Below are 22812 nucleotides of genomic sequence, written 5' to 3' on the forward strand. Positions count from 1 at the left end.
TAACAATTGTTGTTAATTATTAAAAATTATCAAATTACTATGTAATAATTTATATCTATTATTTCAAAAATATTTCATTCCAACAAAAATATTTATTACTATGTAATAATCCTCACGCAAATTTTGTTGCAAATAAGACTATCAAAATATTCAATCTCTTAAATATTTGGAATGTTTAAGTAGCTCGTATTCTATATTTAAGCAATATTGATATTTTAAACTTGTGTGTCCAATTAAAAATACGGAAATATAATGCAAAAAGTAAAATATTATACGAATATGGATATCTGATTAAAGAGAAAAAATAAATAAAAATAATAATGGATATTTATTAGTCATGATTATGCATTCATTATAAATTTAGTAAAATTCATAGTCAATCAACAAATTATAATCGGCAATACATGAAATATTAAAAGTTGCTTAATATGAAAATTAAAAAAAGAAAAAAAGAATGTGCTTATTTATTTAAACAGTTTTTATGCTTAGCAATAATATACTTTAATTGTTTAATAATTATATCAAATATATAAATATGTATATTTTAAAAATATTTATTAATATGCATTATATAAAAATATCAAATAAAGATAATATAATATCCAGATTCGACTAGTAATAATAAAATAGGAGTCCCGGTTCGGGCCGATCGGTCTGTCCCATGGCCCATGGGCTTTAAGGAGCACTTCTTCCGTCCTTTATGTGTGTGTGTGTAATATTTGGACATTGGACCAATTCGACAAATGATAACTGGAATGGAATGAACTATTTGTGTATTTTTTAAAGTTCTTTCATACTCCTATATTTAGTACTATTAAATTAGAAAAATAAATAAAATGAATATTTTGATTGAATAATTTTTAAAGAAAATTTAGTTGAAAAATAGAAATCTCCAAACAAACAAACACACTTATTTGTCCGAATCATTTGACTTGACTGAGAGAAGTAGGAGAAACGAAAATACACGTGTCCCATAATCCACGTGGCGTTACATAATTGGAGTGACCACGTAATAAACCCTAGTCAGCGCCCATTTGACCCAGCTAGATCCAGATCTGAACTACCAAAACTTGCCGCGGTCAAAATTAAAAATTAAAAAAAAAAAAGAATCACACCAAAGTTGCCGCCGCCGCCGCCGATGGCGATCTCTCCGACTCCGATCTTCGCCGGCTTTCTAGTCATTGCAAGTCTTCTCCTATTCCCTCCTCAAGCAACGCCACTTTCCTCCGATTCCGTTGTCGCCGAGCTCTCCTCCCGCCAATCGGAGTCCCCCACCGGAGTCATCCACCTCACCGACGCACTCCTCCGACGGATCCTCTCAGTCCCCACTCCGCGTCCCTTCCACTCTCTTATCTTCTTCGATGCTAAGCAGCTCCATTCGAAAGCGGAATTGTCCCTCCCGGCTCTCAAATCCGAATTCTCCCTCGTCTCCTCCTCTTTCCAATCCAACAACCCTAACCAAAGATCCCAGCTCTTCTTCTTCGAAATCGAATTCGAGGAATCGCAGGCCTCATTCGCTTTGTTCGGAGTCAATTCTCTTCCACACATTCGCTTGATTCCGCCCACCGCCTCTGATGTCAAGACGGAGTCCATCCAAATGGCGGCCTCCGATTTTTCGAGAATGGCTGAATCCATGTCGGAGTTCATCGAGTCCAGGACTAAGTTCTCCGTGGGCCCAATCAATCGCCCCCCTATTATCTCCAAGAAGCAGATCATATTCATTATCGCAGTAGCGTTAATCTGGACTCCATTTTTCTTAAAAAAATTGGTTTCCGGCAACACCATTTTCCACGATAAGAATGTGTGGATGGCGGGGGCGATTTTCGTCTACTTCTTCAGTGTCTCCGGTGCAATGTTTAACATAATTCGGAAAATGCCAATGTTCATGGCGGACAGGCAAGATCCAGCGAAGTTGGTTTACTTTTACCATGGTTCGGGTATGCAATTAGGAGCCGAGGGTTTTGCCATTGGTTTCTTGTACACAATTGTGGGGTGCTTGCTGGCGTTTGCCACTCATGTTCTGGTTAGAGTGAGAAACAGGACTGCGCAGAGATTGCTGATGTTTTTTGTGCTGGCTGTATCATTCTGGGCAGTGAGGAAGGTGATTCTTTTGGATAACTGGAAAACAGGGTATGGCATTCATGGCTACTGGCCTTCTAGCTGGTAGTGATGGTGATGAGATAATGCAGCCATTTATGTATCTATGTGAGTTTGGTGCAAGCTGAATGTGTTGGATAAGTTAACATAAGTAGCTTCTAAGGATGTTTTCATTGTCGACGGATATATAGTTACACGCTACAATGTGTTGTTGTTGTGTGGATCTTGTGTTTCCCTACTTTTGTGTTCATTATAATTCAAGAGGATATGTCTTGAATGTGGCTATACGTCCCACTGTTGTTATGTAATGGTGACTCCTGAGTAATTGTTTTTGTCTGGTTTCATCAAGTTATGTGGTTAAATGAGGATAGCCTTAAGTGTGTTTCCATACATTCATCTCTAGTTTGTTTTATGTAAATAGATATTCCTGCTCTATTTCATTGTCTGGTTAGACGAAGAATGCTTTGTTTGTGAATATGTAGGGCTATTGCTCAGTTTAAACAATTTTCCATGAATAAAGTGTAGGAGCTTGAGAATCCAGGCATTTGATTAATGCTAAAATACAATATTATTGCAGTTTATGAGATGTGTTTCAATTGTGCAGATTGAGATTGTAGAAACTAGAAACATGAGCTTGTGATAATACAGCTAGACCTAATTCCAGACTGGTTAATGCTTTAGCTTCTTTAGAGTCTGTGTGTCTGTTTTGTTAGACGAAGATTGACTTGAACACTTGATAACTATTTCTTGATGAACCCCTAATGCAACACCTATTGCAAGCTAAGTTGTCTTTGTTTTCATGGCTGATTTCAGTTTCATTCCTTATACAAGTTTCTATTTTACAAGTATTGATGAAGTAGTCGACTTTTTCACAGAGCTTTCCGGCTATGTTTGATGTCTGTATTTTAATCTGGCATTTAAACCATCCTTTTCTCCTTGTGCCCATAAATAGATTGCTTGTGTGTATGTAAGTGTGTATATATAAACTTGATTTACAAATTAAATTCACTGAAACAGGTTGCTCCAGCTAATAGAGAAAATCATATATAAATTGATAGGCGTAGCTTAAAGAATGTTGTAGATGCAGTCCTGCTGCTCCTGCAAATGACCTCACCCCACCCCACCCCAGAACGTGGTCACAACAATGAATGTAGAACTTAGTAAATTGAGGTGCATAACTGGCAAGGATATATATTCATTTTCATATTCATCCTCATAGAAGAAGCTGCTGCATAACTGGCAATGATTGACATAGATGTAGCAATAAAAGAGGAATGGGAATGATTCTGTAAACTAAATGATGATGTACGCATGGAAGCCAAACTCCCGTTATAGAATAATAAAAGTAAGCAGGATATCAGAAAAGATTCTGTGCAGGAAAATGATGGATGACCATGAACCCTAGAAACATATATGTATATATAAAAATGTGTGTGTGTGTGTGTGTGTGTTTGATTTCTGACAGTTGGGATACATGTCAATGTTGAGAAAAATTAGGGTTGTGAATGTTGGTTTTTTATAAATAGGAATTAAAGAATTGGGGAAAAATACTTTTCTTGCTACTGTGGTTTATTATACCTGTTTATCCATTTCCCTTACATTCTTTATGACCAAGTATACACTGTACAGGTGTGTCTTTGTCCTGCCCTTGATATCAAATCCAATCCCACTCCTATTTTCAGGACATTTCTCTCTCTCTCTCTCTCTGCTTCTTCCTCCTCCTCTTCTTCTTCTTCTTCTTCTTCTTCTTCTTCTGTTCGTCAGTTTTCTCAACTCCCAAACTTTAGGCATTATCTTGGATTTCTAAGCTTTTTATTTGGGGAATCCTTTGATTTGTTTGGTGGACTGAAGTTGGATTTGCATGAATGCTTTTCTTATGCAGCAATGGGGAAGAAGCCTCTGTGTTGAATCTCCATACAAACTTGCAGTAAGTTCCCACTTAAATTAGGGAAAAAAGGAGACAGCTTTCCGGCAAATAAGGAAGGAAGGGAGGCTGATTCGGATTCAGATTCTACATCTGGGAACCCTAATTCGAAAATGGGAACGAGAATGAAAGGGATCTACAAGGGCTTCAAATACACCCTGTCTCAAATATTCGGTACGCCGACGCCCTTCAAAAACCTCTTCAATCCCAAATCTCGACACTGGTTTTAACATATATATCTACAATGTCTGAATGGAGAAATTGGTCCAATGTTGTTGTTGTTGTTGTAGTGATGAAGGCAGAGGAGCGTGAGATGCAGATTGGGCACCCGACAGATGTCAAGCATTTGGCTCACATTGGGTGGGATGGCCATGGCGGCTCTTCTGGGAATTCAGCCCCCAGCTGGGTATGTCTACATCTTTCCTCTCGTTTTTTCCTCATCAATGGAGGAGGGAGTACTAACTAACTGATCAAAGCTTTTCTTCTTCTTCTTCTTCTTCTTCTTCGTTTTCTTCTGTTTGTCTGTCTGTAAACAACATAGATGAATGAATTCAAGACAGGCCCAGATTTTGCAGCAACATCAATTAACGGGAATTCTTTCTCTGGCCCTTATCCATGGTCCTCACAAGGTCGGTTTTTTTGCTGCAATTTCTCTCAATTTTTAGCATATTAGTTTGTTTTCTTGTATCATTGGCTAGTCAAAGATGACAAGTTCTTATTCCCCTCGAGGCTCAGCAGAATCATGTCGGAAACAGTCCAAATAGATTAGATGTTTTTCACTTGTGTTTCTTGTGGACTCCCGGGATCCCGGCTCCAGACTGCATCCAAATATGGATTCCTACTCTCAGGATCTCGTGCTCCGGGAGTCCCCAAGAATGTCCTCACCATGCCACATGGTACAACTAGGGACAGCAGCTAGCTAGACCTATCTCATTATTAGGTGATCATATGGCAAAATGTGTAGTAGGTTTTTTCAAATCCCATAATAAAATGGTAAATAATAATATTCACTGAAGTTACACATTTAATTAATAAAAATATTTTGATTTTGTTATGTCTTGTGTCACGGGTTGAATATGTCCTAACGTCGAATAGATTCCTTGTCCCAAAACATTAGGAATCTTTTATTTACTCATGTGATAACTTTTTTCACTACCACTATTCAACATTTCTTATCAAATTTTTGTGTCCCAATGTCATAATTTTTCTCACTAACACTATTCAACATTTCTTGATCAAATTTTTGTGTCCTAATGTCTCGATAGATTTTAGTGAATCCATGAGACAGCCATCCCCTGAACAACCCGAAACTTGCAAGGATTCACCGGCATTGCCCGAGCTCCCAAACATGAAGAAAAAGCAAAAGAGGAAGCTGAAATCGAAGTCGACCTCTTATGTTTCCTCTTCGTTGTGGTCATCATCGGCGCGTGGAGCCAAGTCTAAGTTGGGTTTCATGGAGAACGGAGGCAAGACGACCGACATCCAAGTTTCATCGTAGAATTAGAGAACCCTTTTATCTCAATGGTGTGCTAATGAAATCTTTTGGTGATTTCTTCTCTTATTTAAGGTTGTGAGGACATTGTAAAGAATTTGCTAACGTTGTACGAGGAATTGTTATGATGTATATTGGTGATTTAATAATTTAAATGGATGTTAGGGAGGTAAATTGGCGCTTTTTTTTTTTTTTTTTTTTTTTGTTCTTTTATTGGGCCTATGTTCAATGAATGGACATTATATTGGGCCGTTTTGATGGGCCTTTGAGATAATGATTTTATTTTGATGGGCCTTTTATGATATGTTTGATTGGATAGAAAATAATTAAACAAATCAATAATTAGTACTTAATTTGATAAAGAAATATATTCATCAACAGTTACATTAAATAACTTCTTTTTTATCAACAAAATATCATATTAAATACCTAATTTTTATTAGCTATTTTAATTTATTTTTTTAAACTCTAAAACTACTATGTAAATGGGGTTACCATCGACATTCAAAGTATATATATATATATGTACGGGCGCACGACATTGAGAGTGACACAATTTTTTTTTAATTTTTTAAAATTATAATTAATTTAAGATAGTGATTAAATTAAAAATGGTGTTGCTATCACGTATCATTACATAAGACAAGAATTAATAGTGTGAATTGAAATGAATATTACTTGTGTTGGATATTCAATAAATGCAGATGCCTACACATATATAGATAATTAAGTGGAGTCTTGAGAAATAAATTAAAATGGTCCCTCATAATTGTGTGTGATATAAATACCATCCCCAAAACACTAAATACTTTACCAGATTCATTAAATACTTTACTTCCAAACACCAAATTTTCTCTCCCATTTTCATAACTAAATCACCTAATCAATCTTTGTTTGTTCGTTTTTTTATTTACACACATATATATATTCTTGTGAGTTTTTTGTTAATTAACTTCGACTTTGACAAATCAACTTCAAATATTGTTGGAACCCAATTTATTTTGGCATATGGCTTTTCTGCTTTTCTACCGCCTTTTATAGTTTTCATTTGGAATAACTTGTCTTACCAAGATGCTGCAACATGCTACAACAACATTGTTTGTCTTACACTCTCTCCATTGGTGAGCACACAAGACAAATGAATGGATGTTTTGGGTGATCAAATTGCATCAGAATTATGCAGGAATACATTATTCTATTTACGTGCAAAGAGTTTTAATTGATTTTGTCTTACATGCACAACAATATGACTTTATAGATAAGTGTGGAGTGAGAGTTGGTTATTGTGGTGGTTTTGAGAGTGTGTGTAGTGAGAGAAAAAGTGTATCAATCCTCTCAACCACAACCTTTCTCTTCTCCATGTATTGAGTGAGTGCTATACACTTTTATTTTGCCAGAGACCTCGTCGGAGGAAGGAGAAATCGGAGTTCCGATAAGGGGAGACGTCCAAATTCTGAGCAGCTCTGCTCCGTGGTCGTTGTCAGCACGAGTTTGTGACAACATAAACCTGTGGAGGAAATTTCCAAGGTAAACCATGTTAGGAGGATGAGTTGAAGAAGTTGTGGTTGTCTTTGTTCTTAATCAGTACTGATTAGTGAACATCTCCTGGATTAGTATCCCCCGGATGTAGGATTGTTTAAATCCGAACCAGATAAACAAACACCTTATCTCATTGTTGTTTTATGTTCTGCATTGTCTTTTGTTGTTAAAACGTTGTTATAACTGTAAACCGCCCACGCTTTGAGAGTTGGCCCTTTAAAGTGTTCGAATGTGTTTTGTTTGATAAATCACTTTTCCAACATCTGGTATCAGAGTAGTGTTCTCTGAATCGTTGAGTAGATCCGTTCACAGTTGCGAAAATGAGCAAAGAAGGTGGTTCAACCTCTTGACGTCCTTTATTCGATGGAACAAACTATTGGAGTGTGGATGACATGCAACTGATTTTAGACGAGAAGATGTCGTTGTTGAGCAGAAACTTTTCGAGGATGATTAGTGAGAAACGTGTAGCAAAGATGAAATATGGGACGCTTTAGAATCGTGGTGGGTATTAGACAGTGAATACGCCCAGTGCACAACGAAAATGCCCTGAGCAGAAATCATCAAATTACAGCAAGCCCAAAGAGAAGTTTGATGGTGTATTCAAGAAGAATTTTACTGTGTTTGCTAAGCCTGAATCTGTCCAAGAGCTAACATGCTATGGATATGGAGGAATTGATCATATTAAGTCTGAATGTCCGACATTGAAGAAAAGAGAGAAAAGAGCATATCAAGCAATATTGAGTGATAATAATGAAGAGGAAACTGTATTTGTTGAAAAGCACACTGAAAAGGATAAAGTTGTGGCTTTCATGGCTGATGTTGAAGAAAGTAGTAAAGAAAATGATGTCTCTGTTAAAGAGTCAAGAGAATTGACGCAGATGAGTTGATTGGAGCCTATGAGAAGATAGTGGTAAAACAAAAAAAATCTGTGGTGAAGAACAAAGAGCTACTTGATACCATTTACCGACTGGAAGCTCAGAATGAGAAATTGGAAAATGAGATCGAAATTCTGAAGAAGGATGTTGCTACTAAATCAACTTAAAAATCTGAAGCTAAAAGATGAGAATGATCGTCTTCGGAAAGGAAAAGAAAAATTGGACGAAGTTCTTTCGATTGGAAAACCTTTCGAACATTACCGATGAATAGGTTTTTGTGAATCATCACAAAGCAAACCAATTACATTTGTGCATGTTGGTCTACTGGCTGATGTCAAACTTCCAAAGAAGCAATCAACACCGGCTAAGAAATAGAACTCAAAGAAAAATAGAAACAAAAATTGGGAGAAAAATTGCAGAAGAACAGAGAGTGATAAATCGTCGTCATCACGACGTAACGACTGTGGATATTGCAAATGTCTTGTTCATGCAGCTGAAAAATGTTTTCGATTAGCAAACGATATAATGAATGGAAGAAACATTTGATGGCCTACGGAAGGACTGAAGCAGATTGTTAAAGTCAGATTGGTGTGGATGCCCAAGGAAAATCAAAAGGCGTTGGATGCGAATCAGTTTGAAAAGTTTCGATGTCATTTGGGTATGCATTCCTACCCTACTTGATTTTGCATGCATGAACTTAATAAATTCTCTAATATATTTATGGTAGTTGAAATATTCGTGGTGAATATTGGAGAATGAAAATAATTTGGAAAGATTTTTTTTGAAAATCCAAAAAGAAGTAATATTGAAATAAAGTTGATTGAGCAACGTCGAGAACCAAATTTTGTGCTTATTTTAATAGAGGGGTAAGTGTTCATTTCACAATCCATTGTTGATGTTGTTGCTTGAAGAGTTGCTGGTGTGCAACCATTTCTCAGCAATTGAGGATGTTTTTTAAGGACATTGATCTTTTTGGCATATGCTCTTTGAGGGCGAGAGATGTGCACAGTAAGGGGAGACCTGGTGATTTGCTGCAACTTCTGTTAATTAACTTTTATGTGGTTGTGTCCACGATGTTATCATAATAACCATTTCATTCGAAAGGCTGCTTGTAGCCTATGTTTTATTTTGGTTTGTAACAAATTGATGAACTTACTTTCTGAATTATTGGATTGATTGGTTTGGTGTGGGAGTGATTCTCCTGCACATTGAGCTAAGTCTCATATACCAAAAAGGAGTAGAATGTTGGAATCCCAATTTATTTTGGCATATGGTCTTTCTGCTTTTTTACTGCTGTCTTTTATAGTTTTCATTTAGAGTAACTTGTCTTATCAAGTTGCTGCAACAGGCTGACAACCACAGTGCTTGTCTTACACTTTCTAGATTGGTGAGCAATATGTTTTTTGTGGTCAAATTGCATCAGAATTATACAGGAATACATTATTTCATTTATGTGCAAAGGGTTTTAATTAATTTTGTTTTACATGCAAAACAATGTGACTTTATAGATAAGTGTGGAGTGAGAGAGATGTTGTGATGGTTTTGAGAGTGTGTAGTGAGAGAAAAAATATGTCAATCATCTCAATCTCAACCTTATGGTTTTAATTAGGACATTTATTACTGTCATTAATTTTATTTTATAATTCAGCACATTGATGTCAGATAATAATATACATTCAACCTACGAATAATATTAACATAATAAAAATACAATATATAATATAAACTAATAGTATAGAGACGAATAATATATAAATTATGTAACATAATATAAAGACATTACATAAATTGACAATATGTGATATACTTACACAGATAATATAGGTACAATCAATGTATGATATATAGACATACATCACATGAATTATATTGTCATATTACAAATATAGCACATCACAATATTGATTCATGCAATAAATTTTCTTTTCAACAAAATATTCACACCATTAAACTGTGAGCATACATTTATATTATGTGCCTACGATCAATCTTCTGTTACATGTGGTAAAACTTATATTTATATATATTGTAACTAATTGTTATAGTATTTAAGTTTGACGTCATCCTCTTATAAATATGGACATGTCCTAAATTATACATTCATTGAAAGATTAGGGTTATAAATTGATGGCAAAAAAATGTCAAATATTTTAATATGCATGCAAAACTATATATGATGAGAAAGTGAAAGTGAATTACAGCAGCTACTAGTTAGTTTGTGATATATATATATATGTAAATAAATATTGATTAATAAAATATTGATTAATATATATGTATATTTCAATTGGAGCTAATTAAGAATTCAAATGCCATTGAATTGAATTGAGGGCATGCATATATATATATATATATAGATGTATGTGTATGTATATGTATATATATCTGGTTTGTTTGTTTGTTAGTATGGACGACATTGAATTTAAAGATGGATACCAAACTCCCATAAAAGATAAAACCCCCCCACCCCCCAACCTCCCCCCATCTCCATATCTCTCTCTCTCTCTGTTTTCTGTCTCTCTTAATGAGCTAGGTAGCTTGGGTTCTTGAGTCCGCCATTAATGCAATGGCAACCTCTGATACCCTCCGCAATTACTGAGTCCCCATTTGCTGCTGCTGCTGCTGCTACATGCCACATCTTCTTTCATCATCATCGTCTCTCTCTCTCTCCTCTCTCTCTCTCTGGATGTGTTCTTTCCCTCTCCATCCTCCATCACCACTCACCCACCTCCTCCTCGATTTCCTCGCCTTCAATGCTTTCTCTTTCATCTTCATCTTCAATTTTCATAATTAATTCTCTTCACAAGAAACGCACTGCAAATCTCTGCTGCTTCTCTTTCAAATTCGAATGTCAAATACTTCTTCCACCACCTTCCTCATCAAACCCTAATTCCCAGTGTACAACCACACCTGCAGCATCTTAGGGTTTCTCTTACACACATATATATATATATAACATTGTTACTATCACTTGATTCTAGTTCTACAATAGGTATATATCCTCGATCGAGTTTGTTAATAATTCTTCAATATCCTTGCCTTGGTTGTCTGCAGGTTTGGTACGTACTGGTATTGGTATATGTCTCGATTTTAATTTTCCTGTTCTGTTGTTACGACGATAGATAAAATTATAATAATAGCAGCAGCTCAGCTGTACGTCATAAATAAATTTGAAATAATAAATAGGGGCATCTCATGCTTACCAACCCCTCTATGTCAACCACTGTTCCCACCTTTATTATATAGATGCAGTTCTCTCTCTCTCTCTCTCTCTCTCTCTATAGCTTTTTCACTCATTGATAATACTTTCTTACCGGGGTTTAGATCACTTTCTTTTTTTCTTTTTTTTCCTCTTGTATGATTAAAGCCTCGACAGGTCAATCATTAATTGTTTTTCTCCAGGTTCAGCAATATTACTATTACTATTATTATTTATTGAGATTATTTCTGCTTTGAATGTATATATATATATATATTATTGGTTCCTCAAATTTCCAGATCGATCAACTGTATTTCATGTATAATGCAAATTAAACAGAAGTGGAGTGGAGTGGATGAATGATGAACAACCAGCAGAAGAATATGTTTCACCCAGACGTGTTCGACAGCCAGCAGCAGCACCACCACCTGCTGGACATGGTGCAGAAGAGCCTGGAGAACGAGATGGACAGCTTCATTAGAGACGACGACCACGACACCAAATCTGGTACAGCTGAGCTAATGGAACCCCCCTCCGGCGACGACGATGATCATGATCAAGATCAAGAAGACCCTAATCAAAGACCCAAGAAGAAACGCTACCATCGCCACACTCAGCATCAGATTCAGGAAATGGAATCGTATGCCCAATGCCCATATCCATCCATTCACTATATATCTATCTCCCATTACTCTAATTAATCGATCGATTTCATCTTCAATTTCTAGGTTTTTCAAGGAATGCCCTCACCCCGACGACAAACAAAGAAAGGATCTTGGCCGCCGTCTCGGATTGGAGCCCTTGCAGATTAAATTTTGGTTCCAAAACAAACGCACCCAAATGAAGGTCAATGATTTGATTCATTCATCAACTACATTCCAGGTTTACTTAATTTATTGCGTCCTTAAATTCACACATACATTCAATTCCAGGCTCAACACGAACGCCATGAAAACACCCAACTGAGAAACGAGAACGACAAGCTGCGCGCAGAGAACATACGCTACAAAGAAGCTCTCGGCAATGCCGCTTGCCCCAACTGCGGCGGACCTGCCTCCCTCGGCGAGATGTCCTTCGACGAGCAGCATCTTCGAATCGAAAATGCTCGTTTAAGAGAAGAGGTACCTACACTTACAACCTAAGATACTTCAAAGTATGTATCCTTAATTAATCATGGCCATGGCAGATTGATAAGATATCCGGGATAGCTGCCAAGTATGTCGGGAAGCCATTGCTGTCATATCCCCATCTCTCTCAGGGAGGAGCTTCCCGAACTCTCGATCTTGGTGTCGGAAACTTTGTGCCGCCGCCAGAGGACGTTTACGGAGCTTCATCTGATCTTCTAAGGTCAGTGTCGGGCCCGAGCGATGCCGACAAGCCGGTGATCATCGAGCTGGCAGTTGCAGCCATGGAGGAGCTGATCAGGATGGCTCAAGCTAAAGAGCCTCTGTGGATTCCCGGAGCTAAAAGTAATTCAGCCGGTGAAGCATTGAATGAGGAGGAGTATGTCCGAACATTTCCTCGCGGGATTGGGCCGAAGCCGTTGGGACTGAAATCGGAAGCCTCCCGGGAGTCGGCTGTCGTGATCATGAACCACATCAACCTGGTGGAGATACTGATGGATGTGGTAAGCATCAAGGCTTCTCAATTCCCCTGTTTTATGTGGAACTTTGATCGATTGTTTGTTTTTGCGCTGTCGCAGGATCAATGGTCGAGTGTGTTCTCCAGCATTGTTTCGAAAGCAATGACTGTTGAAGTTTTGTCGACCGGCGTCGCCGGAAACTACAATGGAGCACTGCAAGTGGTAATCGAACATTGCAGATAGAAAAACAGGGGATTTTAGTAATATGATGATATATAATACCTTCTTTGCAATGGCTGCAGATGACTTCTGAGTTCCAAGTTCCTTCTCCGTTAGCGCCGACTCGGGAGAACTACTTCGTAAGGTACTGCAAACAGCACGGCGATGGGATGTGGGCGGTTGTCGACGTATCTTTGGACAGCCTCCGGCCTTCTGCCATATCGAAATGCCGGCGAAGGCCGTCCGGCTGTCTGATTCAAGAACTTCCCAACGGTTACTCCAAGGTTACATGGGTCGAACATGTGGAGATCGACGATCGCGGCGTGCACTCTATCTACAAGCCGCTGATCAATTCAGGGCTCGCGTTCGGGGCGAGGCGTTGGGTGGCGACGCTGGACAGGCAATGCGAACGCTTGGCTAGCGTAATGGCGAACAACATTTCAGCCGGAGACATCGGAGGTATGCAATGCAAGTTAACTTACTCGAGCTTTCTCCTTATCTGAGTTAAGTTATGTTTGTCGATGCACGGTGCAGTGATATCGTCTCCGGAAGGTAGAAAAAGCATGTTGAAGCTGGCGGAAAGGATGGTGATGAGCTTCTGCACCGGCGTCGGGGCATCGACGGGACACACATGGACGACGCTTTCGGGGAGCGGCGCGGACGACGTCCGTGTCATGACCAGAAAGAGCATGGACGATCCAGGGAGGCCTCCCGGGATCGTCCTCAGCGCCGCGACTTCGTTCTGGCTTCCGGTTCCACCTCATCAGGTCTTCGATTTCCTTCGCGACGAGAATTCGAGAAATGAGGTACGTATGAGCTGATTCTTCCTTAGGCAATGACAAAGTTCGAACATTGTTACATATTGTTGTAATTGCAGTGGGACATTCTTTCCAATGGCGGCCTTGTTCAAGAAATGGCGCACATTGCCAACGGCCGTGATCCAGGCAACGCGGTGTCGTTGCTGCGCGTCAATGTGGGTATTTTTTTTTATCGATTTTGGTTAATGATTATTGTCCTGGACTGGATTAGGTTGTTGAATTGATTTGGGAAGTTAATTTGGGTGCAGAGTGCGAATTCAAGCCAGAGCAATATGCTGATTCTCCAGGAGAGCTGCACGGATTCGACAGGGTCCTATGTTGTCTACGCCCCGGTGGACATTGTGTCGATGAACGTTGTCCTGAGCGGTGGAGACCCCGACTACGTCGCCCTGCTTCCGTCGGGGTTCGCCATACTTCCCGACGGGAGTAACAGCGACTCGTCGACGAGTGGATCGTTGCTGACGGTGGCGTTTCAGATACTGGTGGATTCAGTTCCGACGGCGAAACTGTCTTTGGGATCAGTGGCAACTGTTAACAGCCTCATTAAGTGCACTGTGGAAAGGATCAAAGGAGCAGTCTTGTGCGAGGAGGAGGGGTTTGTTAGCAAGACATAGACAATGATGATGATGATGAAGAAATCAAGAAACGAATTGGAAAGGGCAACAACATTGTATGTTGTCGGATGATTCTGTGATGTGTTTTATTTGTGTTAGTTAATTTTAGTTTGAATTGACTTGGTTTCCATTCATAGTTGGCAATTGCTTATTTCAATCTTTTTTACTTCTTTATCTTTATCCATAAAATTTGACATCACATCAAAGATGAAATTCAAAGGGCTGGCTGTGGTAAGTAGTGTCATTTAAAGGGATGGTTGTGTTTACTCTGGCAAGAAATTATGATCCACCAGCCAAATTTATCACATGTCCTAAGGAATTTAAGAGGGAAACTGTTGGTACTTGATATTACACACACACTGCGCATAGGTGAAATTAGTTCATCATCAACACAATATACAGAATAAAGGTGAAAATTTAGACCAATTTAGAGTAGGTAAAATGCAAACACAAAAAAAGCATGTACCTTAAATAGCAACCGAAATCAACAGATTGCAGAAGTATTACTCGAACCAGCATTAGCAAAGGCACCAGAATCCATAAGAAATGCTGGGTTGGAATTTCCTGCTCATAATCAATGGTCTTGCAGAGTGATGATAATGCATATAGAGAAGATGATATGGTAATCAAACACATCTAACATAACTTTTAAATGAGAACTTATCGGCACATTCGCCAATTGAAAGAATCGAGCATGGCAAACAACTATTACAAGAGAAAAAGCCAACGCTTCGATTTCAAAGAAGAAACACATATTAAGAACATCACAGACATGAACAAACTTAGATGCAACAACCAGCAATCAAATCAACCATATCTCAATAAACTAGTGCATTCGAGGAAGACAAAAATCAAACTCGTAGAACAAGGAAACTCCACAAAATTATACAAAAAAGACGCATTCAAATAAATGAAAAAATGAATAAATAAGTGAACTTACAAATAATGGAATAAACATGCTGCATGAATAGTAAGATCAATATACCTTTATGTGACCAAAAAATGTTACACATAATGTTTTAGAAAATATGTAATTGCTAGTCTTGTTTTGATTTAAACAGTGACTTTCCACACCAATCAACAAATTCATTTTCTATGCTACGAAAACTAAAGGATGAAGTTCTATAGTGGCATATCTCTTTCATTAGTGTTGTCACATTCAGTAACGATGGCCAAGTATTCAAGGGCAGTGACAACGTCTCCAATCAGGGGCCGTGTGCTGGCTTCATCTTGCAGGCACATTGCTGCTACGGCAAGGGCTTGGAAGAGCCCCTTTACCGGGTAATTCCCTTCCAGCAATGGATCCACCATCAACAACAACTTCGTCTTGTCCTTGAAGAGTGGCTTTGCCTGCAAATTTTATGTTGACAGGTTCAAGAATTGATCTACCATTCATGCAAAATTATGTGCACTAAATGATGGGGAAAGTGAATTGGTGAGGTAAAGTTTGGACTAACTGACCCATACGACAAGATTCTCCTCCTCAGGTGGTCTGGAGCTGTCAATGGCTCGTCTACCTGTAATGATCTCCAAAAGTACCACTCCAAAGCTGTAGACATCAGATTTGGTCGTCAGCTTGCCTGTCTGAGCATACTCCGGCGCACAGTAGCCATATGTTCCCATTACCCTCGTGGAGACATGTTCTTGTTCCCCTGTTGGTCCTAACTTAGCAAGACCGAAATCTGAAAGCTTTGGGTTGAACTTATCATCTAACAATATGTTGGATGTCTTAAAATCCCGGAATATTATAGGAGGATTCGCTCCATCATGCAGATATTCGAGCCCTCGTGCTGCCCCAAGTGCAAGCTTCATCCTGGTGTACCAATCTAGAGCCATCTTATGCGGTGGCAAATCTAAGAAAAAAAGAGAAACCAAGAAGGAGATGAGGCTGTTATTACAATGCTCAAGCAACAAATTGTCTGAACAGGATAAAAATTAGGTCTTAGAACTACCAAGGAGATGATCTTCTAAAGATCCATTAGGCAAATATTCATACACGACTATCCGTTGTTGGCCATCGGCGCAGTACCCGATTAGATTGACAAGGTTGGGATGGTGAACCATGCTGAGAGTCAGGACCTCTGCTAGGAATTCCCTGTTTCCCTGAATCCCATTTCTGTCAAGCTGCTTGACAGCGACTACCTGGAAAGGGAACAATTTGGGATCAGACACAGCAAGATAATTTTCTAAAAAAGTATTTTCGGGCAGAGAAACATGCCTGTTCCGTTTTCTCAATGTATCCCTTGTATACCCTCCCAAATCCTCCTTCACCCAAAAGTAAATCAGGATTGAAATTCTGCGTTGCAATCGCCAGCTCCCTGAAGGTGAATATTTCTGCAGGAGCTCTGATCCTGAGTGCATCTTCGGCTATTATTCTCTGTTTGCTTCCGACTGCAGAATATGCAAGATTATTACCACATTGGGTAATTCTACATTAAACACACCATCAAATATGACCTTACCTGTGATCATGGAAGTACTCCTGGGCAAATCATCTGAGAGTGTACTTTTCGAAGATTTCAGAGAACCCTTCTTCATTGACTCAGTTCTCCTCATTCCGCAGCACCACAGAAATTTCATCCCCATTTCCACTGGTGTTGAATCGATTATCAGGACTGTGGTGTTTTTTCTCATCTTCATTATATATTGAGAATTTGGGATGCTGGCAGCACATTTGATTTTAAAAACCAAAATAAAATAAAAGAAATATATGGGCAAACAGATAAATGGGAAATTATTTGGAATAGGAAGTTGGAGAACATGAAAGAGGGTTACCAGTCATCATGTGAGCAACTACTTCTGAGGTAGTTTGAATGACAAGATACCACGTTGGATTTTGGAGATTGCCATGATCACCAACAAAGAAGGTTTAATTTAAAATAGTTTCCGAATCAAAGATATGAGCATTATATAGATTTAATAAAGGCACGTTGAAACCCATAAACAAGAATGGAATTCCCAGAATTATGCAAATTCAAATGAATCTGTAAATAAAGTTTAGCACCAGAATTTATTCACGGACAGCTTAAAATGAACCAAGAAATTAAAGCACCTAATAAACCAACATCCTCAGAAATCTATATTGATGATCAAAACCGTCCACTGGAAAAAAGGAACATGTTACAAGAAAATCAAAAGAACAGATCACTAATACCATGTTCATCATTCTACTTCGACAAGCCCTCCTCGATCTCACTCCATTTCTCGGAGTTCCTCGAGAACTTCTCCTTCACCACCCCAATTATTTCCTTAGCCTCATCGACCTTACCGATGCTAGTCAACCCATTCACAAGCAACTTCATAGTAGTAATGTTAGGTATCCAACTCTTAGCCAGGCATTTCTTGCATACTTCCAGGGCTGTGTCGAAATCTCGCCCCTGACACAAATAGTAAACCAGAGTAAAATAACACCCAGCTTCCGGCTTCAGCTTGCGGCCGTTCATTTCCTCGAACAAAGCCTTGGCAACATCCAAATTCCCCTCCCGACAAAACCCGTAAATCAAATGGCCAAATGTCACGCGATTGGGTTTCATGCCTCTAGCCAAAAGATCGTCCAACAGTGCCTTCGCCTCAGCTGATTTTCCAAGCTTGCATAAACTCTGCATTTTAACGTTGTAAACACCGATCCCGGGCTTCACTCCGTGTTTCTTCATCAAACCCATCATCTTTTCCGCATCGCCGAATTTCTCCTCCTTGTAGAACCCTGAAATCACGATGGAAAGCGTTGTGGCATTAGGCTTCACCCCCTTCCTGTCCATCTCGGCCAAGATTGAATGCGACGAGTTCGCACTGCCCGACTCAGAAAACCCCTTCAGAAGGGTGTTGTACGTTTCCAAATCTGGATCCAATCCATATTTCCGGGGAAATTCAGAGAAAATCCGCTTCATCGAGCCGTAATCTCCCGCTAAAATGCAGGCAAACAGCAACTTGTTCAACGCCTTCACGCTGTGCTTAATCCCTAAAGCAGGCATTTCGTCGAACAGCTTGATAGCGTCATCGACGAGACCACACTGGCCATAAAGAACAATGAAATGGGAAACGATACGCTCGGTTGTGAAATGGGGTTGATCCAATGAGTCCCTGATTAGCCCCCGAATGCCCTCGTAGTAGTTCGATTCTTTCAGCTTCGAGATCGCCACTGAATAAGCAATACGGTCAAGTTTCAACTCCGGGGTGAGAGCAGCAGCGCGGCAGATATCGAGAATCCGCTCCGGATTTTTCTCGAATCGGAGGAGGGAGAGCGCCGCCCGCGACTTCTCTATGCCACTGAGTGGGGTTTTGGAATCCGGGCTGAGGATGGAAGTGGAGAATAGCCGACGGCGGTGGAGCGACAGTGATCGGAAGCCGCTGCGGAACGCCATTGGATCTTCGAAACAGAGAAGACAGTTCAGAGAAGTAGGGTTTTAGGGAGGAAGTAAACAACGAGTGAGAAGGACGAAAACGTAAATTCAAAAGATGACAAGGGTTGAAAATGGCAAAATAAAAAAAAATATACATCCGTTTATTTCGGGGTACTGAACCCGACGTGAATCGAACACGCAACCTTCTGATCTGGAGTCAGACGCGCTACCATTGCGCCACGGATCCTGTTGTTTAAAGTATTAATATTTAATATATAAAACACATTTTTAATTTGCTCATCATTATCATAATAATCTTAAATTTTGGTTTGTTTTCTTTTTTATATCAGTATGAAATATATTTGAAAAATAAAATAATTATGAATTTAATATAGTTCATTAAATTGTTTAATTATTAATATTATTTATATTGAATTATGTTCAAAATAAATTTATAATTGTTATTTTTCAAATATATTATAAATAAATGTGAATTAGATGATTAAGATAAAAACATTACACGAACTATGTATAATAAATAAGATCAGTATGATTATTGACGTATATTCTATATATTTGTTATTTTATCTTTTGAGTATCAGTATATAAATTCTTTAATATTTTTTAATAGAAAAAGGAATGATCCACCAACATTAACTTATAAAATTAGTGGAAAATGAGTTGATTTAATTATATTTTTTCATCCAATTTTTTGTTCCATTTTTTAACAAGTTCATACAATAATTTATAGTAATAATTACCAATAATATATGGAGAAAAGAAAGAAGAGAAAGATAATTGAATGACTATAAATAGGGAGGCAACGTCGTCCTCATCGGCTGGAATTCCCATGGCGTCTCTGATCTGTCTGATTTATTTTTGTTATTAGAATACAATTGTTGTTTGTTGTTTTCTTCTCAGTGTATCTCTCTTGTGTTTCGCATTGTATCTTCCCTTTTGTATCTTTCTTCCATCTTCGATTTGATCTCCTATTCTGGTTGTTTGTGTACAATTTTATTATTAATATTATTATTATTATTATTATTATTATGTGAGACCTGATAACCATTTATTAGCGAGGAAGAGGGTACGTTAGCTGTAATGACCAGAATGCTACTGAGCTTTCCGGCGATTGGCGCCGGAGTCGTTATGGGGAGATTGTTGCCGGACTGGTGGGAGGAGATCGACGAATCGGCTGAGTGGCAGGACGGAATATTCTTCACGCTCTGTGCCGTATATGCCCTCGTTTCATCCGTCGCCCTTGTGAGTCGATCCTGTTAGTTACTGTTGTCACGATATGTAAATGAAAAATGAATGTCTGCTTATGATTGATATTCGCGTCCTTCAAATTTTCAATATGGTTGAGAACTATTGTTGCATTAAACCTCCGCACTGATCAATTTGTGCTGCACAGATTCAACTGATAAGGATTGAATTGAGGGTGCCTGAGTATGGATGGACTACTCAGAAGGTTTTCCACCTGATGAACTTTATAGTTAATGGAGGTAACAAGAACAATCCCTTGGAAGTCATTACCTGTTTATGCTTCTTTATGATTCATTAACCATCGAAGTTCCTGATTGCATTGCAGTACGCTCTGTTGTGTTTGGATTTCATAAGCAAGTATTTCTTCTGCATTTCAAGGTAAGTATGGCTGGAACTTTTGTATTTTACTTGGTACAGCATTTTCTTTTGAAGAATCCATAAGCAAACAGTATTAACTAATTTTGCTTAGAATGTCAAACATTCTTTTCCAGTTCTGATATTGGAACTGTCAGCATACAGAGTACATAAAAATTATTGATATGATTTTCTGTACAAATCTCTGGCAATAGAATTTGTAAGGGTAGTATAATGCTGTATGAAAATCTGCACTATATTTGTGTCCATGATTCATAATATTTACATTATCTTTATATGGATCAGGCTCTGACTTTGGTGCTTCTGGATCTTCCTGGCTTGTTGTTCTTTTCTACATATACACTTCTTGTTCTTTTCTGGGCCGAGATATATCACCAGGTACAAGCCGAGAGTTCCTGCAAAGTAACGTCTTATTTTAAGTGAAAATACGGTACTTTTCAAGAATAGCTTGTGAAATCTTAGATGCTTGTGAGTTGTTGATGCTGTTGTTTTAATGAGCAAACACTGAAAGTTCATCTTTTGTCCATTTTCAGGCCAAAAGTTTGCCAACAGATAAGCTAAGGATTTTCTATATTGCTATCAATGGTGTAATTTACTTCATTCAGGTTTGTTGCAATTCCATGGTACTTGATTGTTGATTTTTGTGGCTCCACTTTGTTTCTTTAATGCATCATATGCATTAACATGATGTAGAATATACTTTTCTCTCCCCTGTTTATATAAGAGAAAGAAGTAGAAGAAAAAACAAAAGATTTCGCTGCACTGCCATTGTAGATAAGTAGATAACAAGCTATTAGATTGGTTAGATGATCTAACTAGAAAAGACGTGTTGGCATCAGGCTTGCATCTGGACATACCTATGGATTGACGATACCCGCCTCATAGAATTCATTGGCAAGATATTCATTGCAGGTTAATCCCATTCCACTTTTCTCTACTTCCTTCAATTTTCCAAATATGTCACTGCTTATCTTGCTCATCTCCTTTGATTGCTTACTGCTGCAGTGGTATCATTTTTAGCTGCATTAGGGTTCTTCCTCTATGGAGGAAGGTGAGCTTTGCAAGCTCCCATTTTTGCTATTTGTGTTCGATCTTTCATGAATTTTATATCAAATTGCTTTCTTCCAGTGCGTGCCTTGAATTTAATTAGTTTAAACCAGGTTATTTTGCATGCTGAGACGCTTCCCCATTGAATCTAAAGGAAGGAGAAAGAAACTTCATGAGGTTTGTGGCTACTTATATTTGTCCAAACCGAACAAGTTTATGACTAGTTAGTGATGTTAGATCATTCAAAGAGTTTCTTATAATTTGGTATTGACCACTTAGACTGCATTTTCAGGTTGGATCTGTAGCTGTAATATGCTTTGCATGTTTTCTCATAAGATGTTTCATGGTAAGACTCCTTACTGCCCACTTTTTCGATTCAATTCGTATCCAAACTGAAGTAAGAGATATACATGCCTGCATTACAGGTTGCGCTATCAGCGCTTGATATGAATGCATCACTCGATGTGCTGGATCATCCACTCTTGAATGCCATCTATTACACGGTACTGAACACCCTCAGAACATCGTTTTGATTTTGTATATGGTCCGAGTGTTTTCTTAGCACGATTTCATGCAAAACTAAACAGCTGGTGGAGATAATCCCTTCAGCACTAGTCTTGTGTATTTTACGAAAGCTACCTCCAAAGAGAGTATCGGCGCAGTATCATCCCATCCGCTGACGGTCGTAATAATTTACAGTTAATGCAGAGAATCTACAAACAGGTATTGTTGGCAACATCACCACAAATTGAAAGGGAGCTCAGATCTTTTCATGTCCTACTAAAATTTTCAATGCCTTGATTTATTATGATTGAATTGATTTCTTTCCTCTTTTTGATTAAATTCAGGATCTGTTGGTCATTGCTGAAACTTATACCATATAGGATATACAATTATCTCCGGTGATAACAAAACAATATGTAGTGATGTACATACAGATCTTGTTTTCAAATATAAAGTGTTAATTGTGATGATGAATCAGGTAATAAAGTTTTATGCCCTCTCATTCACATTTAGACGATTTATTTTATATTTTAATAAAATAATCCTTGTGCATAGTCAATTTTGTACAAGTTTTTATATATGCACGGTAACAAAATGGGTAAAACAGAAGAAGAAGAGGCATGGTGTTGGGCCTATGAGATTTTTATTTAATTATTTCCACCGCCAGTGTACTAATTAATTAATTATATCAAAATACTATTCAAATAAAAATTTAAAATTAATATTTTATTTTAAATCAATTTTAACGATAATCCAAATAACAACAATACAGTCAGCAATGATAAGGTTGACAGATAAGACAATGTTTTTTGTATCCATGCAAATTAAAGCCATCTGGATGCGTGGTGGAGAGCTATTCGGACAATGGGATGCATGTAGTGTAGTGTAGCGCGGCTTCTGCGTTGACAAACAATAACAAAC

General features: G+C 38.3%; 6 protein-coding genes and 1 non-coding gene across 9 annotated transcripts; 4 read left to right on the forward strand and 3 right to left on the reverse strand.

Moving 5' to 3' along the window:
* Positions 1-1050: 1050 nt before the first annotated feature.
* Positions 1051-2487, forward strand: LOC127254983 (probable dolichyl-diphosphooligosaccharide--protein glycosyltransferase subunit 3B). The gene has a single exon (XM_051280379.1). The coding sequence runs from the start codon at positions 1139-1141 to the stop codon at positions 2165-2167; it is 1029 nt and encodes a 342-aa protein (XP_051136336.1). The 5' UTR covers positions 1051-1138; the 3' UTR covers positions 2168-2487.
* Positions 2488-3781: 1294 nt separating this feature from the next.
* LOC127254985 (CRIB domain-containing protein RIC10-like) lies at positions 3782-5662 on the forward strand. The gene is made up of 4 exons (XM_051280386.1): positions 3782-4195; positions 4312-4427; positions 4563-4650; positions 5287-5662. The coding sequence occupies exons 1-4, from the start codon at positions 4135-4137 to the stop codon at positions 5517-5519; spliced, it is 498 nt and encodes a 165-aa protein (XP_051136343.1). The 5' UTR covers positions 3782-4134; the 3' UTR covers positions 5520-5662.
* Positions 5663-11097: 5435 nt separating this feature from the next.
* Positions 11098-14563, forward strand: LOC127254226 (homeobox-leucine zipper protein MERISTEM L1-like). The gene is made up of 10 exons (XM_051279220.1): positions 11098-11329; positions 11466-11766; positions 11855-11972; positions 12059-12247; positions 12313-12753; positions 12829-12930; positions 13011-13386; positions 13462-13733; positions 13805-13900; positions 13994-14563. The coding sequence occupies exons 2-10, from the start codon at positions 11486-11488 to the stop codon at positions 14357-14359; spliced, it is 2241 nt and encodes a 746-aa protein (XP_051135177.1). The 5' UTR covers positions 11098-11329; positions 11466-11485; the 3' UTR covers positions 14360-14563.
* A 745-nt stretch (positions 14564-15308) lies between these two features.
* Positions 15309-17278, reverse strand: LOC127254229 (probable serine/threonine-protein kinase PBL23). Of its 2 annotated transcripts, none has more exons than XM_051279222.1 (6): positions 17135-17278; positions 16822-17021; positions 16578-16750; positions 16312-16501; positions 15821-16212; positions 15309-15709 (listed from the first exon to the last, which is right to left on the reverse strand). In XM_051279222.1, exons 2-6 carry the CDS (start codon positions 16997-16999, stop codon positions 15482-15484), a joined length of 1161 nt encoding a protein of 386 aa, XP_051135179.1. In that variant the 5' UTR covers positions 17000-17021; positions 17135-17278; the 3' UTR covers positions 15309-15481. The 2 variants fall into 2 exon arrangements, with proteins under 2 accessions (XP_051135179.1, XP_051135180.1); XM_051279223.1 differs by having other exon boundaries at positions 16312-16497; positions 16574-16750.
* Positions 17279-17415: 137 nt separating this feature from the next.
* LOC127254228 (pentatricopeptide repeat-containing protein At1g61870, mitochondrial-like) lies at positions 17416-18798 on the reverse strand. The gene has a single exon (XM_051279221.1). The coding sequence runs from the start codon at positions 18718-18720 to the stop codon at positions 17527-17529; it is 1194 nt and encodes a 397-aa protein (XP_051135178.1). The 5' UTR covers positions 18721-18798; the 3' UTR covers positions 17416-17526.
* Positions 18799-18874: 76 nt separating this feature from the next.
* Positions 18875-18946, reverse strand: TRNAW-CCA (transfer RNA tryptophan (anticodon CCA)). Its single transcript has one exon. It is a non-coding gene; the product is annotated as a tRNA-Trp (tRNA).
* A 588-nt stretch (positions 18947-19534) lies between these two features.
* Positions 19535-22412, forward strand: LOC127254230 (tobamovirus multiplication protein 1-like). Of its 2 annotated transcripts, XM_051279226.1 has the most exons (12): positions 19535-19962; positions 20114-20204; positions 20291-20343; positions 20626-20718; positions 20874-20945; positions 21180-21252; positions 21346-21391; positions 21501-21564; positions 21680-21733; positions 21813-21890; positions 21975-22110; positions 22236-22412. In XM_051279226.1, the coding sequence occupies exons 1-11, from the start codon at positions 19801-19803 to the stop codon at positions 22065-22067; spliced, it is 879 nt and encodes a 292-aa protein (XP_051135183.1). In that variant the 5' UTR covers positions 19535-19800; the 3' UTR covers positions 22068-22110; positions 22236-22412. The 2 variants fall into 2 exon arrangements, with proteins under 2 accessions (XP_051135183.1, XP_051135182.1); XM_051279225.1 differs by having other exon boundaries at positions 21975-22412.
* Positions 22413-22812: the final 400 nt, after the last annotated feature.

Source organism: Andrographis paniculata, unplaced genomic scaffold, assembly GCF_009805555.1.
Source record: "Andrographis paniculata isolate CXL003 unplaced genomic scaffold, ASM980555v1 Contig52END, whole genome shotgun sequence".
In the NCBI taxonomy this organism is placed as follows: domain Eukaryota; kingdom Viridiplantae; phylum Streptophyta; class Magnoliopsida; order Lamiales; family Acanthaceae; genus Andrographis; species Andrographis paniculata.

Excerpts from the sequence above, each read along its gene's own strand:
- LOC127254983 (XM_051280379.1), top strand. The coding sequence starts at position 1,139 with ATGGCGATCTCTCCGACTCCGATCTTCGCCGGCTTTCTAGTCATTGCA.
- LOC127254985 (XM_051280386.1), top strand. The coding sequence starts at position 4,135 with ATGGGAACGAGAATGAAAGGGATCTACAAGGGCTTCAAATACACCCTG. Across the intron at positions 4,196-4,311 it reads CACCCTGTCTCAAATATTCG|TGATGAAGGCAGAGGAGCGT; the intron begins GTACGCCGACGC and ends TTGTTGTTGTAG. Across the intron at positions 4,428-4,562 it reads GGAATTCAGCCCCCAGCTGG|ATGAATGAATTCAAGACAGG; the intron begins GTATGTCTACAT and ends TAAACAACATAG.
- LOC127254226 (XM_051279220.1), top strand. The coding sequence starts at position 11,486 with ATGATGAACAACCAGCAGAAGAATATGTTTCACCCAGACGTGTTCGAC. Across the intron at positions 12,754-12,828 it reads TGGAGATACTGATGGATGTG|GATCAATGGTCGAGTGTGTT; the intron begins GTAAGCATCAAG and ends GCGCTGTCGCAG. Across the intron at positions 13,901-13,993 it reads TGTCGTTGCTGCGCGTCAAT|AGTGCGAATTCAAGCCAGAG; the intron begins GTGGGTATTTTT and ends ATTTGGGTGCAG.
- LOC127254229 (XM_051279222.1), bottom strand. The coding sequence starts at position 16,999 with ATGAAGATGAGAAAAAACACCACAGTCCTGATAATCGATTCAACACCA. Across the intron at positions 16,213-16,311 it reads TTTAGAAGATCATCTCCTTG|ATTTGCCACCGCATAAGATG; the intron begins GTAGTTCTAAGA and ends TTTTTTTCTTAG. Across the intron at positions 15,710-15,820 it reads AGGAGAATCTTGTCGTATGG|GCAAAGCCACTCTTCAAGGA; the intron begins GTCAGTTAGTCC and ends TAAAATTTGCAG.
- LOC127254228 (XM_051279221.1), bottom strand. The coding sequence starts at position 18,720 with ATGGCGTTCCGCAGCGGCTTCCGATCACTGTCGCTCCACCGCCGTCGG.
- LOC127254230 (XM_051279225.1), top strand. The coding sequence starts at position 19,801 with ATGACCAGAATGCTACTGAGCTTTCCGGCGATTGGCGCCGGAGTCGTT. Across the intron at positions 19,963-20,113 it reads TCGTTTCATCCGTCGCCCTT|ATTCAACTGATAAGGATTGA; the intron begins GTGAGTCGATCC and ends TGTGCTGCACAG. Across the intron at positions 21,392-21,500 it reads TTCTTCCTCTATGGAGGAAG|GTTATTTTGCATGCTGAGAC; the intron begins GTGAGCTTTGCA and ends AGTTTAAACCAG.